This window comes from Trachymyrmex septentrionalis, unplaced genomic scaffold, assembly GCF_001594115.1.
Source record: "Trachymyrmex septentrionalis isolate Tsep2-gDNA-1 unplaced genomic scaffold, Tsep1.0 scaffold492, whole genome shotgun sequence".
In the NCBI taxonomy this organism is placed as follows: domain Eukaryota; kingdom Metazoa; phylum Arthropoda; class Insecta; order Hymenoptera; family Formicidae; genus Trachymyrmex; species Trachymyrmex septentrionalis.
Genome location: NW_017305664.1, coordinates 15,962 through 32,327, shown reverse-complemented (window position 1 = coordinate 32,327; position 16,366 = coordinate 15,962). Strand labels below are relative to the sequence as shown.

The 16,366-nt window shown below is 30.8% G+C and overlaps 1 protein-coding gene across 1 annotated transcript in view; it reads right to left on the bottom strand.

The window, feature by feature from the left end:
- Positions 1-9,805: 9,805 nt before the first annotated feature.
- LOC108751535 (insulin-degrading enzyme-like) overlaps positions 9,806-16,366 on the bottom strand; it is an 8,387-nt gene continuing 1,826 nt past the window's right edge. Inside the window, exons 4-13 of the mRNA XM_018491771.1 lie at positions 15,373-15,621; positions 14,869-15,249; positions 14,330-14,439; positions 13,854-13,998; positions 12,920-13,030; positions 12,730-12,850; positions 12,368-12,574; positions 11,156-11,448; positions 10,269-10,478; positions 9,806-10,085 (exon numbers count right to left, since the gene is read on the bottom strand). Coding sequence (XP_018347273.1) covers positions 9,855-10,085; positions 10,269-10,478; positions 11,156-11,448; positions 12,368-12,574; positions 12,730-12,850; positions 12,920-13,030; positions 13,854-13,998; positions 14,330-14,439; positions 14,869-15,249; positions 15,373-15,621 — 2,058 coding nt within the window. The 3' untranslated portion in view covers positions 9,806-9,854. The remainder of the gene's footprint in view (positions 10,086-10,268; positions 10,479-11,155; positions 11,449-12,367; positions 12,575-12,729; positions 12,851-12,919; positions 13,031-13,853; positions 13,999-14,329; positions 14,440-14,868; positions 15,250-15,372; positions 15,622-16,366) is intronic.

Genomic DNA, 16,366 nt, shown 5'->3' with positions numbered 1-16,366 from the left:
TTGTAATTACCGGCCGTCATTATCGTGCTACTCGACTTGACGCGATGATTACGGTGCACCGGACAGGAGCAAATCGAGAGTGCTCGCTACGGTGCGTGGTCGCGCGGAACACCCCGAAGCGCGAGTGGCATCGCGAGGCCAGGTAGTTCACTGGGCCCCGATTAACGCCGCCTGACGGGGCCCTTCCTGCGGAATTATCAGCACGGCGAATTGAATTTTCGCCGGCAGCGATTCGAGTCACGAGCGCATGCTTGCCGTTATATTGCAAGGGACGTGACGTTCTAATGCATTCGGCTAGAATGCTAGATGTTTGATATTCCAGTTAACCAAAGTCTTGTCTTTCGACATTAACGTATACATGCATTCGAATTTGTTGCATTGCGTCGAATTTGTTGTCGCGTAGCTAGTACACTGTTGTAGCATCGTGAAATCGTTTTACTGTCCGTACCGATGGCATTATCACGCCAGCGATACTCGTCCGAAACTTCGTTTTCTGTGTCTCGAGGTCAGCACGTATCAGCAGTTCCATTTGTATCGACGCCATAAATTATTTATATTAGGAAACGTACCGATAACCATACCAGTAACGGAATTGATAATAGCAGTATGGAAGAAGAAGCATGGAGATTGTATATCTATATTAACCGAATGACTGTACACAACAATGATAAAATATTCTATGCTTCTAGCTCTCTATAAACTCACGATTCCAGTGTATTTGTCTGTAGAATGACTTATATTTTATAGATTGTAATTTTTAAATATCTAAATTTAAATTTAAAATTAAATTACTTATTTTTAGGTTTTCTGTCTAATTTTTATCTTTATAATTTTATACGTTGACGATTGGGCCACATTGATGTATTTTGAAATTTTTATTAATAGGAACATCAGTGATAAAAATAAAACCTTTAAATTGTTACGTTTAAATTTTACGATTTTTTATTTAATATATTTTTTATTTTCTGTTTTGATTGATTAAAAAAACCTTAGCCGGAATTAATTTGTTGTTACTGACAATATCTCTTGACGTATTGAGAAAGTAATGGCAAGAGGAGAAGAAGCAACAAAGTTCTTTTTGACAAAATTCTCCGCGTTTCAGAACTGGTTTTAAGTCGAGTCGGCTAATTGGAATTAAATGCAGTTTCTCCCGCCCGTCGCGGCTGCATTTATAAACAGCTGAATGACTAATACCGCGATAGCGACAATAATTAGGTATACACGATACCTCCATTTCCATGTAAAGGTTCTTCCTCTTCTTGATATCTCGTTCGTCTTTCTTTTGCCGCTTGATCATTCGAGTTCTGATTGTGCTCCAGTGGACTTTAAAGTCCGAATGAACTCCGACATGTGCACGCATAATTATACATGTCGATTTTACATGTCGATGATAACGCATTGATGCGAATAAATCTCGTTAATCAAATATGAACACGAGTATCCTTTTTAACAAATTTATTATAAAAACGAACGAAAAAAACGTACTCTTTAAAATCTTTGGAGTGGAATATAACTCTAAAGAATGAAATTTCTTAAAAATTGACAGTTGAGTCTCTGTCTCTGAAGCTGGTCTGCCCCATTCAAATTTGGAAAAAATTAGCAGAGCTCACAGGGAGGTCATTCCGGGGAGCTTATAAAATTTGATACAACAAGCTTCTTTAAGTGTCGTGTTCTTGATATTAAAAAAATAATTAAAAATATATAGCGATCGGAACTTTGTTTAAAATTGTAGAGCGTACTATGCTAGAATTAAAAAGAACTGTCGCTAGAACTGCTACAAGCAATCAGCACTTTCTTCAAATGTCGTTCTGTCTTCTATATTTAAAATATAAAAATTGAATTATTGGAATTTTATTTTAAAGTGTATATATCATTAGAATTTTAGTAAATCTAACGGGAACTATTGTCAAAAGTGGTAATATTTATTCGGTTTTTTTTTGTTCTTTAGAGGAAAAAGTGTGGTGCTAGATTCGTGAAGTCATATCTTTATATTTGATTGTTTAATATAAAAAATGCGGAATTTGTTTTATTTTTATATAGAACTGTAGAACTGTGAGGAGAGAGAGTGCTATTGAAACTATAAATATTTTTTTATATTAATAGAATGTCGTGCTAACTTCACAGATCTATTTTAAAGAGGAGTATAATAATGTTACTTGCACATGTTGAACTTTATAAAATTTAATAATTCGTTGAAATACATTTAAATATGTATTTATTATAAATAATATTTTTATATGCATTCGATTGTTTTTGGCTCATTAATGTATCAAGCAATAAAAAGAAGTTAATAATAAATATAACGAATAATATTTACATATTGTTATGTATTTATAATAGTCATTATTATTCATTGAAAAATTTGTGTCAGATTGCCTGAGGTGGAAAGAATGAGTGCACCTGCTTGTTTGTACCTTATATTACTCAACTAAATGTACATAAACATTTAACGAGTGTTAAACCCATAAAGGTGTTGCTGACACTACCGAGCTTGACGCCTCCGCTTCTTCGTTCGATATGCCGTTACTTTCTCGAGGCAGGGTAAGCATCTGAAGCAGAGATTTTGTTACATGAGAAAAAATGATATTCCCGTGGCCAAATGTTAAGCACACTATTTTAACTTTTTTATTATTTACTCTTCTCTCTGGTGAAACTTATATTTTTTAATTAATTATTACACTTAATTATTATTTTATTTTGTACATTATGCATATTATATTTTTGATTCTGTATTTTATTTTTATATTTTACTGTGTTCTAATTTGAAATTATTGTTTGTCATCGATTATTTTTATTTTTTAAAATAAAATTAGTTTGAGAACTGCATATCTATTATATTTAACTCTGGTTTCTTGAATAAGATGTATTATATGAGAAAAACTGTGTGTGCACAAAATATTTTGACAATCTAAACGTTTTCAGACATTATTAGTGCAGTTGAGAAATAATATTTTTTCCTCGCTCAAATCAACTACTCGTAGAATAAATTAAAGTCCATTTCTATTCATGTGATGATTCGAGCGTATCATCTTGCAAAGAATTAGCATGACATTAAGCGTTAGCTTGCAATTTACGAATATGCTGGATAAGACCAATGCGTGTCTCTCAGACTGCTGAATCTTTGAATTTTAAGGAGGGTAATCTACATGTTTTGCATCTGGACGTACCACTATCTAAATTATAATATTTGTGAATAAATTCCACATTCATCTTAATTTCTACGTATTAGTCGTCTTAATATATTTTATCGCTATTAATTTTGTTTTCATTAACTTCATAATGGTATAGAGTCGAATATGATCTCAATATTTTTTTCTGACATTAAGAATTTTTATAAAGTATATCTGAATGGCTTGCTACGATAAATTCCTGTTATTACATTATTTATTATATTTGTAATTTAATATAAATACATTAAATTTCAGCACACGCAATACTTTTTTTATGTAACTTTCTATAAAATTGTGTAGAAAGAAGAGTAAATTTTTTGCTAAATTTTTTTTCTGATTTCGCAAGGAAGTTGTGAAAAAGAAAAACGTTGAAATGGATCTACTTGAAAGATCTCTAAGTAGAATATATGTACAGTTTAACTTCGCGTGCGTTCGCCTTTTCTTCTTTTGTTGCGATAGCACCTCCCGCTGCTTTTCGGAGAACGATGTCAATGAGTCTAGACAAGGAAAATAGTTCGTGTCCGCAATTATACGTAGCGAACGGCTGCGAAGGTTAATAGGCTGGTCATTGTGTGATTCACATAATTAGTCGAAAGCTACATTTAACAAATTCTCCAACAGTTATCTTCCTTCGTTGGCAATTTTCCTCGGAACGTGCAAAAATTTTTCCGAACGTTATTTTTCGACATATCAGCTTTACTGTGTCGAAGTAGTTAATAGAATTAATGTTTGCGGCAGCTTTATTGGAACACGGGGGCCAGACAGAATAATTTAACATAAATTACAAGCGAGATAACGGTGCGATAGCGATTAATTGCGGATTAGTCTGACAGATGGACAAGCTAATAAAATGAATTTAATAGTCGCATTTCAAATTCGGAACGGCAAATAATGCGAGCTTACGGATATAGTTCTCTAACCGGCTCCACAAATGCGTTACATAAAGTATCAGAGGGGGGCTCCGGGAGCAAGGTCCCTATGATTATGGTCGATGCACATGTACAGAACACGCACTGACGCAATCTGCACGAGTATCGAGCACTGCATGGCAGTTCGAATGACCGCAATTAACCTTACGTAACTCGGCCTTCCTTGGTGGTCCTCTAACTATCCGCGGCCTCAGAGCATATAATAACTGCATATAATACGTCGATACATAGCAGTAACTATGTCTATTCCTTAACTCCTATTTTGCATCTTTTTATGTTCCATTAAAATAACTAGAAGCTAAATGGTTTTAAGACAAATTTTAACTTTCGTTTTATTTGCATCGATACATTTGGTAGATTAAAATTTTCTAAAATTACCATAATCGTTTTTGCAACACAGATAGCTATTCTCATTCATTATTACACATGATGTAAAATGATCGCCTATCATTTCCGCCTACGAATACGAGATCACGCCTCGTTGTAACGCGACGGGAGCAAAGATCTTGCGGAACGTAACAACGTCCGAGAATGCGATAATAACGCGCCGTATAAAGAAGCGAAAACAGCTTTAAAGCTTCGTTCCGCGTAACAAATATGTCGTACGTGGAACACTCAGCGCTCTTATCAGTCGGATTTACGATTTCGATTAGCACGAAGTCGTCGTGTCTGCCTTCCTGGTGGTGAGAAGACACTAAAAACAATTATCGTCGAGTATCGCACCTTGGGAAGAGTAAGACTCCGGAAAGGTAAAAATCTCGCGAATTGAGTTACTGCCGCCCACACGTGTGGAAATGTTTGGATATCGCTAGTATCTAAGTGGCATGTCAATATATTGACGCGCAAGTTCACACAAATCTTTATTTTTCTTTGAAAGATGATCTTTCGATTTTAACATAATTACATAAAATTGGTACTAATAAGAAGTACCAAGAATACAATAATATTATTTTTCTGTATTTTTACGATATAACTTATTAATTAATTATAACATTTCATATTTTTATATATTTTGATCTTTCACACTTTTTCGGTATGACATACCCGGCTTTCTTTTTACAATGCTTTTTCCATTTCTTATAATTTTTTTATTAATAAGTATACATACATTTGTTATCGTTATGTTTTTTAATGTCTAACGTTTCAACTAAAAAATTTTTTTATAATGTCTTTATTTTTATGAAAGTTCTAAACAATTGAATTGATTGAGTATGCTATACACCAGTAAGTTGTTTTTTTTTTTCATTTTAAGAAAGAGATCAAATTTTATAGAAAGAAAGTACTGTGTGTGCATTAAATAATACATAATTTTAGTGTAAAAGCTATAAAACTTAACATAATATATGATTTACAAAGAAAAACCAAATCGAAATATCAAATTCATATCGCCCAGATAAAATCTCGACTTGTTGATATTTACGTAGTAGGCGTCGGTAGTTAATACATGCTGCGAAGTCGATCTCTGATCTCTGTTCCGTCTGTATTTCTGCAAGCCACCCAGGTGTGAATGCGTCCAGGAGCAAAAGGATTGCGGGGTAAATTACCGGTAATAATTTCCAACTGATAAGAACGACGCGCGTCACTCTTTCTCTCTCTTTCTCTTTTGCGGTTAGCGGGCCGTTTAATTCAGTTTAACCAATCGGCCGTATCCGTCTCTTGCAGAATGGTATACGATTAGGGTGAGGTATTGATACCGGGAGGCATCGGTATCGCAGTTATTTACGAGGCATTCCGACAGTCCTCACCTACCTATCGAGAGCCACAAATTCCCACATCCTACGCAGACTTTACGGCAGATGAATCGGAATATTAATTACGATTTCCGCGTAAACGCGATAATCGAGAATCGAGAAAAGAATTCTTCGTATTATTTATCGAAACAAAAATTTTTAAATATATTCTTAATTCATTTATTTTATATGTTTGAGTAAAAAATCTTGTTTCATTCAGAAAGAGAGAGAAAAAGAGAGAGAGAGAGAGAGACAGAGAGAGAGAGAGAGATTTGAGAGATTTAGATTTTATGTTTTTTAATTCTGATCTTTAAAACTGCAAAGTAAAGATAGATTGAGGAAAGTAAAGCTACAAGAGAGTATTTACGGAATAATTTTTTAAAACAAAAATATATTTTTACTATTAAAGCAAATTTCTATACTTTTTAGAAAAAAAAATCCTTTAATACTTTGGTTTTCTTGAGAAAAAATTTCGATCTTATGGAATTGCATTTTCACGTGTAAGCTAAGCGTAACCGTCATCCGGTGTGTACCTACTTACATAAGGTGCGACGGAGCCCCGTCGTTCACCTGTGAAATCACCTGACGTATTGGCTGCTAGCAGCCAACCACGATTAGACATCCGGTGATTTTCTAATATTATGTGCGAGCAGGCGATTTGTGTTTTCATGCATGACTTCATTGTTGGCGAGCTCAGTGATTGTAACGGCGATCGTATTGTCTTCCAACAGATCGCGATGTAATCGATTCGTAATCTCGCGATCGCGTGTTCGTGGATCTATTAAGATACACGGCGAATTCCAAATATATCGAGTAAAGTACGAATGGTTGTGTAATTATGCCGATATGATTCATTTAACCCCCAGAACATTATCAATATTGAATGATACAATCTTGCTATTGATACGTAAATTTATGTATAGGAAAATAGGCCGCTCTTAATTCATTTAACACAAGTCTTTCATACATTTTACACTTTAATGACGAGATATTTATAATTTAGATCTTTATAAATAGCCTCATTATTAACTTAAAAAGAAAAGCAGAATAAGCACAGTGTCAAGTTAAATCTTGAAACGATGTGAAGTCCGATTATGGAATATGTAGTCCGATTGTTGTGTATATTACTTCATAAAACTCAAAATATAGATATAATAAACACAAAATAATAAATTGCTTAACAATTTAATCACTTTTTAATTATACTCTATTATATTATTGATCACTAAGGGTCAGATTGTTATATAATAACGAATAGAGTTTTTAATTGCTTATCTCCATTTGCTTTAAATTTTAATAGATTGAATCTTCTATGATCCATTTAAAGCATATCTTAGCATTAAATAATCTCGCTCATTTGTATTTATCATTTTAGAATTAATACATTGCATATAATTTCTGTTAAGCAGCGTCAAGTTTTTCATTTTCTTCCTATTAACATACGTATTCCATAGCGCATAAAAAGAATAATTGATTCTGAATAATATTTTTATAATTGTAATGGAGGATTATATACGACGATATCTATTTACACACGCAGAGAAAAGATTAGCCAACGCAGCTAAAATATAGCTGCAGTGTCAGTTAAAATGTATCTTTATAATAGAGACAGCTAATGTCGTTGCTGCTAAAGTTTAATTTATTAACTGCTGCCTAAAATTTAGGTGCTGCAGCGAAAAATATTCTCTGCTAGAATAAAATGGTAATCGGCAACGTCCCAGAAATAATTGCGAATGGAATGTTTGATTAAGATAGAGAAATAGCTGTCATTTACTTAGCTACTCATATTAAGTATGCTTTTAATTTTAACTAATAATGGTTAAATAAAATAAGAGGTTAAACGTCGGCAGCAAATGTATTTTATCTTCAATAACCAACTTTTAATAATAAAAGCAAGATTTGAACCAGCAATTATTATTGGTATTTAACTGATACTACTAAGTTCTTTTTTTGCGTGCATAGTTTTATTTAGTTACATAATACAATTGAGTGTGTCAGGACATTCTCTGATAACGACTCTGTAACGACTCTCTTAGGGCCACTTTGACCAACTCTGATTAATTTTAAATAATTAAACAATTAATTTATTGGAATTGACCAATCGCATTGGTCAACAACAGATGCGATTGGCCAATTCCAATGGACTAATCGTCGAATAAAGTGAATCGGAGTTGGTCGAAGTGACCTTTAGAGATTACTGAGGTGGCGGAAAATTTTTTCGTTGTGAAAATTTATAGGAAGTAGAAATTTTATGAAGAATAGGATTATATCAGTAGAGAAGAGATTTTAATAAATTACCGAATTTTGGCTACAATATAATGAATTATCAGAATCCTTTTAATAATTGCAAAAACTCTATGTAACAGATTATGAAAATCATTTTGCAATAATTGTAAAACTTATTATATTGAGTCGTATTAAGTTACTAGATACGATCACCGCGTGATCCTATGCTACCTATGATTTAATATTTTTTTGCAGGTGGCAGTACTCGTTATGATAAAGTTATATACGGTAGTCGAAAGCGAATACAAAATGTAATATTAATTATTATTAGCTAGCTCGCCGGAGCGTAAAGCCATGCTCATATTTTAGTTTCACTATCGCGCTTGTCTCGGTGCCATTAACGTAACTCCATATACAGAAATATCAATCCATCGTCGCCATGTCTCTGCCATAACTGAATGAAATGAGAGAAATTATTCTATCAGATTGCATTTTACAGTACATCATACGCGCCCTATATATCGCCTTACATCGAAAGAACTAGCTCGTCTGTTTCGTAATTTTTATCGCGCTACTAATATGTGAATATTTATAGAAAGTTGTCAAAACATGCAAAATAGTTCATTATTTGTCAGTTCTGTACATGCGTTATACACTGGGCAACAGAATTAACGCAACACCTGTTCACTCTGCAAAAATAGGCAAATTTCAAGATACAATAACTTCGTCAAAAATTGTCATATCGGGATGTTTAAAAAATTTTACAAATAGAAACCTCTATTTTTTGGATCACTACATAAAAAAACGGTCTCATGGAGATTTTATAAAGTTACACAAACATAAATGAAGATATATCAGATTTCAAAATTTTTTATGAAATTTGCGAAGCTTCACGAAGTGGAATAAAAATTGTATACAAATGTGATTTACATCATTCGAAAGAACGAATCTTTACCTTTTGCTTTTTTACGAAGCTCCGTACGATTTTTTTTTCATCCAGTTATTTAACGTTGAAGCAAAAGGAGCAAATTTTGTTCTATAAGATTTTTTTCAATTTGCAATTAATTTGAAATATTAATCGGTATCTTATCATTATTTGATCCAATGTTTTAAGACAATTTCCTTTCGTGTTTGGAGTGAATCATTATCTCTCATTAGCTTTTCTTCTTATTAATAAATATTTTTTATATTATGTAGTTTAATGTTTTAACTACATCATACATTTTTCTCAAAAGTTATATCTCATAAAACAATCATTTTATATTCTCTATTTTTACAATAAAACATTTTTTTTGCAATAATATTAAATGATAATTTTGTATATAAGAGTAAATTGATTATCTTAAAAAAATTAAGTAATTGCTGCCGTGATATCGTCTTTAAGTAAGTCACTTTAATATTGTTGAATGTACATCAACAAATTTAATTGTGACTTATCCTTAGACATGCAAAGGATAAAATTTTAATGTTTGTATTGCTGAAGAAGACTCCAAAAAGAGTCGATACGTTCAAAGATTATTGGATAAAAGTTCACGAATTAGTTTTGCGTACTAATTATCGCCGACTCTCAATCGTCCTGGCTTTTAATTTTTTGTTTTAAATTTGGGAGAGTTTATTGTGGAAAATTATTTGTGAGATATTTCTGAAAACTTTCGGTGCTGTGTGAGTTTATTTAAGAATCATCTTAAATACAACAAGTGATTTATTAATTTCTCTAAAATAATGCGTCAAATTTTTTCTAAAATTATGCGTAAATAAATTCATTCGCTTAATTCACTATTATCTCGTCACATTTTTTATCACTTAGAAGGGCGTATGCTTTTCCTCAGAAAACATTTTTCAATCGGTTTAACTAGAGGATACAAAGATTGACTATTTTTAAATGACAAAATATCATCGATTTTCTTAACTTCTTCATCAGTTGATAAATCAGCAATTTCTTCAATTGTGCTGTCAGATGAGCTCTTTTCCGATGACGTGGATATTACATGTATCGACAATTTACGTCGATTCTTACTATGTACATTTTCCTAGAAGATTTTTTACACGATAGATGTACTATATTAATTTTTCAGCTACTAAAGTTATTTTTCTCAAAAGTTATATCTCATAAAAAAATCATTTTATATTCTTTATTTGTATAACAAAACATTTTTCTTGTGAAATAATATTAAATGATAATTTTGTATATAATATAAGAATAAATTGATTACCTTAAAAAAATTAAGTAATTGCTGCCGAGATATCGTCTTTAAGTAAGCCACTTCAATATTCTTTCGATCGAAGTTATATTGTTGGAATTGGATCTCATTCCAGTACAAGTCACACCTTGCAGTCAAATTTTTTGGTTTTCCAAAAAGTAATATAGCTAAAGCTTTCTTATGTTCTTCAAATTGTTCTTCTGTCATAGTAGATATGTGATTCTGGAATTTAATTATTAGTAATATTCACTTTAACAAAAATACAGAAATATATTTATCACATAAAAACATAAAGTAATATAATTGATTATGATATTATACGATACAGTGTGAAAAATGTAAGAAAAGAAAATGTAGTTTTATTAATCAATGCATTAATATGTACTACTATTTTGTACATTGTTGAGAAGTTTGAATCGATTGGATTATTGTATATATCACATGTTATGTGTTTCAAACAGTTCACTTAAATTTTTGTGACTATTTAACATAAGATGAACGTGTTAGAAAACAACACGGACATTATCCATTAAAAAACAATTATTATATAAGAAAGGTACTCATAAACTTAATATTGACACAGATTGTAAATAAAAGTATATTTTTTAGTATAATTAACATTTGTAATATATTAAATTAAGTATTTCATTCAGTCGTCTTGGAATTTAGGCTTTAAAACACATTGTTTTTATGTTACTTGGTCACTCATAAATTATGTCATTTTGGCTCTAAGAAATGTTGAATACCAATTTAACACAACATTTTTAAATAACATAATCATTATGTTAAATTAACTCCCAAATACATTAAAAAATTCAACACAAACGGTTAACAAAAACATAAGTGGATTCTAACACAAATACATAATATTTTTTACCATTTAAATTATGATTACTTACCAACATGGAGTCTAAAAATAAATTGATTCGTTTTTCGACATATTGTGGATGTTTATCACTTTGTACAACGATTTGCAAGCCTTGTATTCCAATCGATTTATGTATACCACTAAATACTATATAGCCTAATTGCTCACTAGTTCTTAAAGTATTAATGCAAGGTTCCGCAATAATTTGTGCTAAAAGTTGTAAGAGCATATTCGACTCTGTTGATTGTAAACCAGTTGGATAATATACCATTATACAAGAACTTTTATCTGAATTATTTTCTGTTTCAAACAGAAAGTGGCAACCTATAAACACATATTACATTTTATTACAAATTGTTGCATACTATATCATATAAACAATAATAATTTAAAATCTAATCTAATTTCTAAGATAAAAATTTTATTATAGATAAAAAAATGACTTCAATAACAAATAATTTTGTGTTACTTCTATTTTAATCTATTTTAATATAAAAAAGGAAGATACTTCATATATTTCTTTTCTATATTAAAATATTATAGATTAGGTTGTTCATTTTCATATTTATAAATTTTTTCTATTTACAATAAACCTAGTATTTATACGAAACTGTTAGAAAATAGAAATAATAAAATTTTTTATGTTGAAATTCTTTAACGGCCAATTGTACCAACGTTACTTTAACTCTAAACAAGGAACTTAGAACTCTGTTTCTCTTTACTTCTCAATCGGCTTTAAAAAAATCCATGTAATAGAAAGGAGATCAAATTCAAGCAGCCGGTCGTAAAAAAGGATTGATTCAAGCTTCGGAAAATCATTTTATGATTTTCCGATTAATAGATCCGAGTAAACCTGTCGGAGAAAACTGTAAACTAGAAGATTTTTCAACAGTTCGTGTGCGCTCGCTAATATCAGATGTTTGAAATATTGATCCATTCACATTTTAATCAAATAGTATAACATTTTATGTAAATTAGAATTTGCGTAACAAAAATAAAATGTACATATGTGTATATGTGTAGTCGTCCACATTATCATGTAGTTCAGATAATATTTTCAACTTTTTCTTTAATATTCTCAATGTACATTTTTCGAAGCCGTGTTTTAAAGCTACTTTAAATTTTTGAGTTTGATCTTCTTTTTATTCCACGAGAAGATTAAAGTATCGTTAGTGCAATCGGCATAAGCATATTAATTTTTTTAAATTATCGTAAATGAAATTTGATCATGTTATATGCTTACCATTTTCTAATTTAATTTCACGGGGCAATATTAATTGCTGTTCTAACAAGGGTATTATGTTGGGCACTCCAGTTGTCAACTTAAACTCAATTAGTTTAAGTATATCTGTAGCTTCCGTTACAGTCACATTACCATATATCAAGCACTCGACGTGCACCTTACTGAGTAACTGTGGTATAAACTGCTGGAGTCCCTCGACATTTAAATCTATCATAGAATAAATAATATGATCATAAATATATTATAAAAATATTTATTGTACATTATTAATATGTAATTGTTCCAAGAACTAAAAGAAATTTAGAAAAAAAAAAATTTTTTACAAGTACGAAGTAAAAGTACAAGTCCTCTCTTATGCTTACAGGTAGTAGCTTCCAGTAATTCTTCCTCGAGCAAAGCTTTCTCTTCTAATAGGACTCTAAGATAATAGCAAGCATGTTCATCAGACTGTTTAGCAGCAAAATCTTTCATGCTCCTGATATACTGTAATAATTCTACATAAATATGTTATTTAATTAAATTAAAAGTATTGATTGTATTTATTGTACGTACATTTTCCTTCAAAATTTCAAATCTCTTCGGAGCAACTTCAAAATTTATCATTCGATCCATGAGTTTTTCTAACAGGCCACGTTGTTTGTCATCATAACCATCTATAGAGAGCTATCAAAAGTATTGATATTTCTTTTAAATTATGAATATATTTTTATAAAACAGTTGATAAACATTATTACATAGGAATAGAATAGAGCATTTTTACGAATAATAAATTAGAAATAAATGATTTATGAATAAGGAATTTATGTATATATGTGAAATAGCATTTGTTTTAAACATTGTAATATTAATAACAAATTGAACAAGAACTTATTCGAATAAACCTTTAAATTTATTGAAATAATATACATTATATTTTATTATTATTATATATTAGGTGTACAAAAAAGTTCTGAGCTTTTTTTTGTAAAATTCAATCTTTATTTAAAAACAAACGAAAAAATATGGCTTGCTGCGTAACGCCAAGCTGTTCTGCAAGCTCCTTTTCAGTTTGCGCAGAGTTTATATCCAGCAGTGCTTGCAATTCGTCCGTTTCAATCTTTTCAGGGCGTCCAGCACGCGATTCATCTTTAAGACTGAAATCTCCTTGGCGAAACTTTTGATACCACCTTTTGCATGTTGCATGACTTACAGCGTTCTCTCCATATGCAGCACAAATCATTTCAGTGGCTTCAGCAGCATTTTTCTTCAGATGAAACGCGAAGTGGATGGAAAATCGAATATGCTCTTTTGTAATTGCCATCGTGAACACTACTGATTTTTGAGGTTATGTGCATCAAACGCCAAACCGTATCGCATTTCAGGAGGTTAAATGTTACTGTTTTAAAACCCCAAAAGGGCGGGAAGATATATAAAATTTAAATTGTTATTTCGGTTGTATCAAATCTAAAGCTCAGAACTTTTTTGTACACCTAATATATGTACTCACTGTTATTCCATATTTAAAATTATTTAGTTCCCATCGTAAACCAGCTAAATCAGTAGCATATGTATATTCGTCAAGAGAATCACGAAACAGATCAGCAAATATATTAGTATAATTGTAACTAAGGGGACCCATAGAAACAAATGGACTATAAATTAGAGACAAAACAAACATTGTGCATAAGTATAGAAAATGTTTTTTTGTTATAGGGAATTATATTTCATTCTCATCTTTAAATATTTTAAGAATCATAATTGCAAAATTAAGTTTATTTTTTTTAAGTAATTTCAATAATAACCAACTTATTAATATTATGGGATGTATAATACATTATAATATCTACTAATCTCATCATATTGATAATTAATAATAAAAATCATTTAAATTATCAGACTATTTCAGAATTACATTTAAAAATATTTCAGTATTACATATTCGATTAAGCAGCAACATATCTTTCACGATTACTTAATACATACCTGAAGAAAGCGAAGATCATCTTAGCTTTAGGCACAAGAAATTCATCGTCTTTTTTATACCAAAGTCTTACAAATAATGTATCCTCCAAAATAATGGGAAATTTGTCAACCTGTAAAATTTCAAAACTTTTTGTTAATATATACAATAATATATAAATATAATCATAATGAGATCAAATACGATAGGGCAACCATGTTCAAAAACAACTCAAAGCTAAAATTGTTGCATCTCATTTTTTTTATTTATGTACGATCTCTTAGCTTTCTGTTGTAAACTAATCTTTAAATATCGGCATATATTTTTGTAAAATTAGTACAGAAATATATATAATATTTAAACGCATTTCACATGTATTATTATATAAAAACTATATATGTGTAAAAGAGACAGAATTTACTTAAAGTTACTCTAACATTAATTAAATTCTACTTCATGTCAAATATCACGCTTACTATAATTTACGCTTCATAGAGATTTTGCTTTGAGTATCATGATGTAATCAAAAATTAATATTATGAAAAATAATATTTTTAATTACATTAGTTTGTGGCTTGATATCAAATGTAGTTGCTATAAATGCATTCTTGACAGGCAATTTCAGGTCGTCATTAAAGCCAGGGGAATTCCATGTGTCTATTATTTCCTTGGATAGCTTCACTTTCTTATATTTAGTGCCATACCAACATTCAATTTCATCAGCTATATTTTCATATGCTTTTGCAGTTATATAAATTATAATATTTTGTGGGATCAAATATCCCATTATTTCCTCGATTAAGTTCGGCCGCCAATTAGAGTCCGCGCATGCAGAATCATTCATGGTGACTTTTTGCAATTCTCGAACCTTAAGTAACACATAAGTAAGAGGCGAAATCTTTTCTATAAAATGAGCGTTTATATCTGTTATATCTTGATATTCCTGCAAATGTACAAAATGCATTTTATATTTAATATACGATATTGTAGTACAAAATGTCTTTTAAATTGCGATCGCATAATTTTCCGGACATTCTACATAATTATAATTTATTTCATTAATTACGTCGTAGATCCATTTGATTGGTCCTTTCAACTTAAGCATATTGATATACTGAAATACCATTAGAACAATATCTTCGATGTGCTTAATACCTTCTTCGGTCAAATCGACTAAAATATTAAAAATACTGAAGCCTCTGGCGGGAAAACGTAATGTGGATGATATAAAGTTACACCATCCTTTAGCCTTCAAAGCCGATAATAATGAGCCTTCTCCTTTATGCCCAAGCAAATGAGAAACGTAAAGTCCAGACTATATTGATAAATAAACAATAAATTTAAATAAATAGATACCTACATACACGCACGCACACACACATATACAAGATGTCCTATTTTAAATTCCCAAGGCAAATATCTCGTAAAATATAGGAAATGTAGAAAAATGTTTTAAATAAAAAAGTGGAACGGTTTCGAGAGGGATGTATTTTTATCAAGTTGTTTTTTTCTTGAGAGGCTCTCTCTTGGAGGCGTCAAAAAGATATACAGATCGTCTCCACCCTTTTAAATTGTATGTTTTTTTATACAATATGATTCTTCTAATTATTCTGCATATAAAAGTATTAAGGTAGTGATATTAAAAAAACCAATAGTTTACGTGTTATTTAATATTTTATGTCAATATGTGCCAGAATAAAATATCTCATAATATCTCGTCGCCCCCGAAACCGTCCTACTTTCATTTGAAATATTGTTCTATATCTTCCATATTTTTCGAGATATTTGTCTGAGGAAATTAAAATGAGACATCTTATATATAAAGTGTCCGATAATTTTTCTGACAGAATTCGTGGAAATGTAGAGCGGACTAAACTGAGACAGAAAGTCCTCATTTTACAATTTTCCCAATAGTTAACGAAATACTAATCTCTAAAGATCGCCGAATACGTGCACGTCTACCTTACTAGTATCAAATGTACGCCCGTCGCTAGCTCGGCGTGCGGGCCGCGGAATAGTCTAGCAAGGCTTGCCAGGCATTTAAAATTGTAAAATAGTAG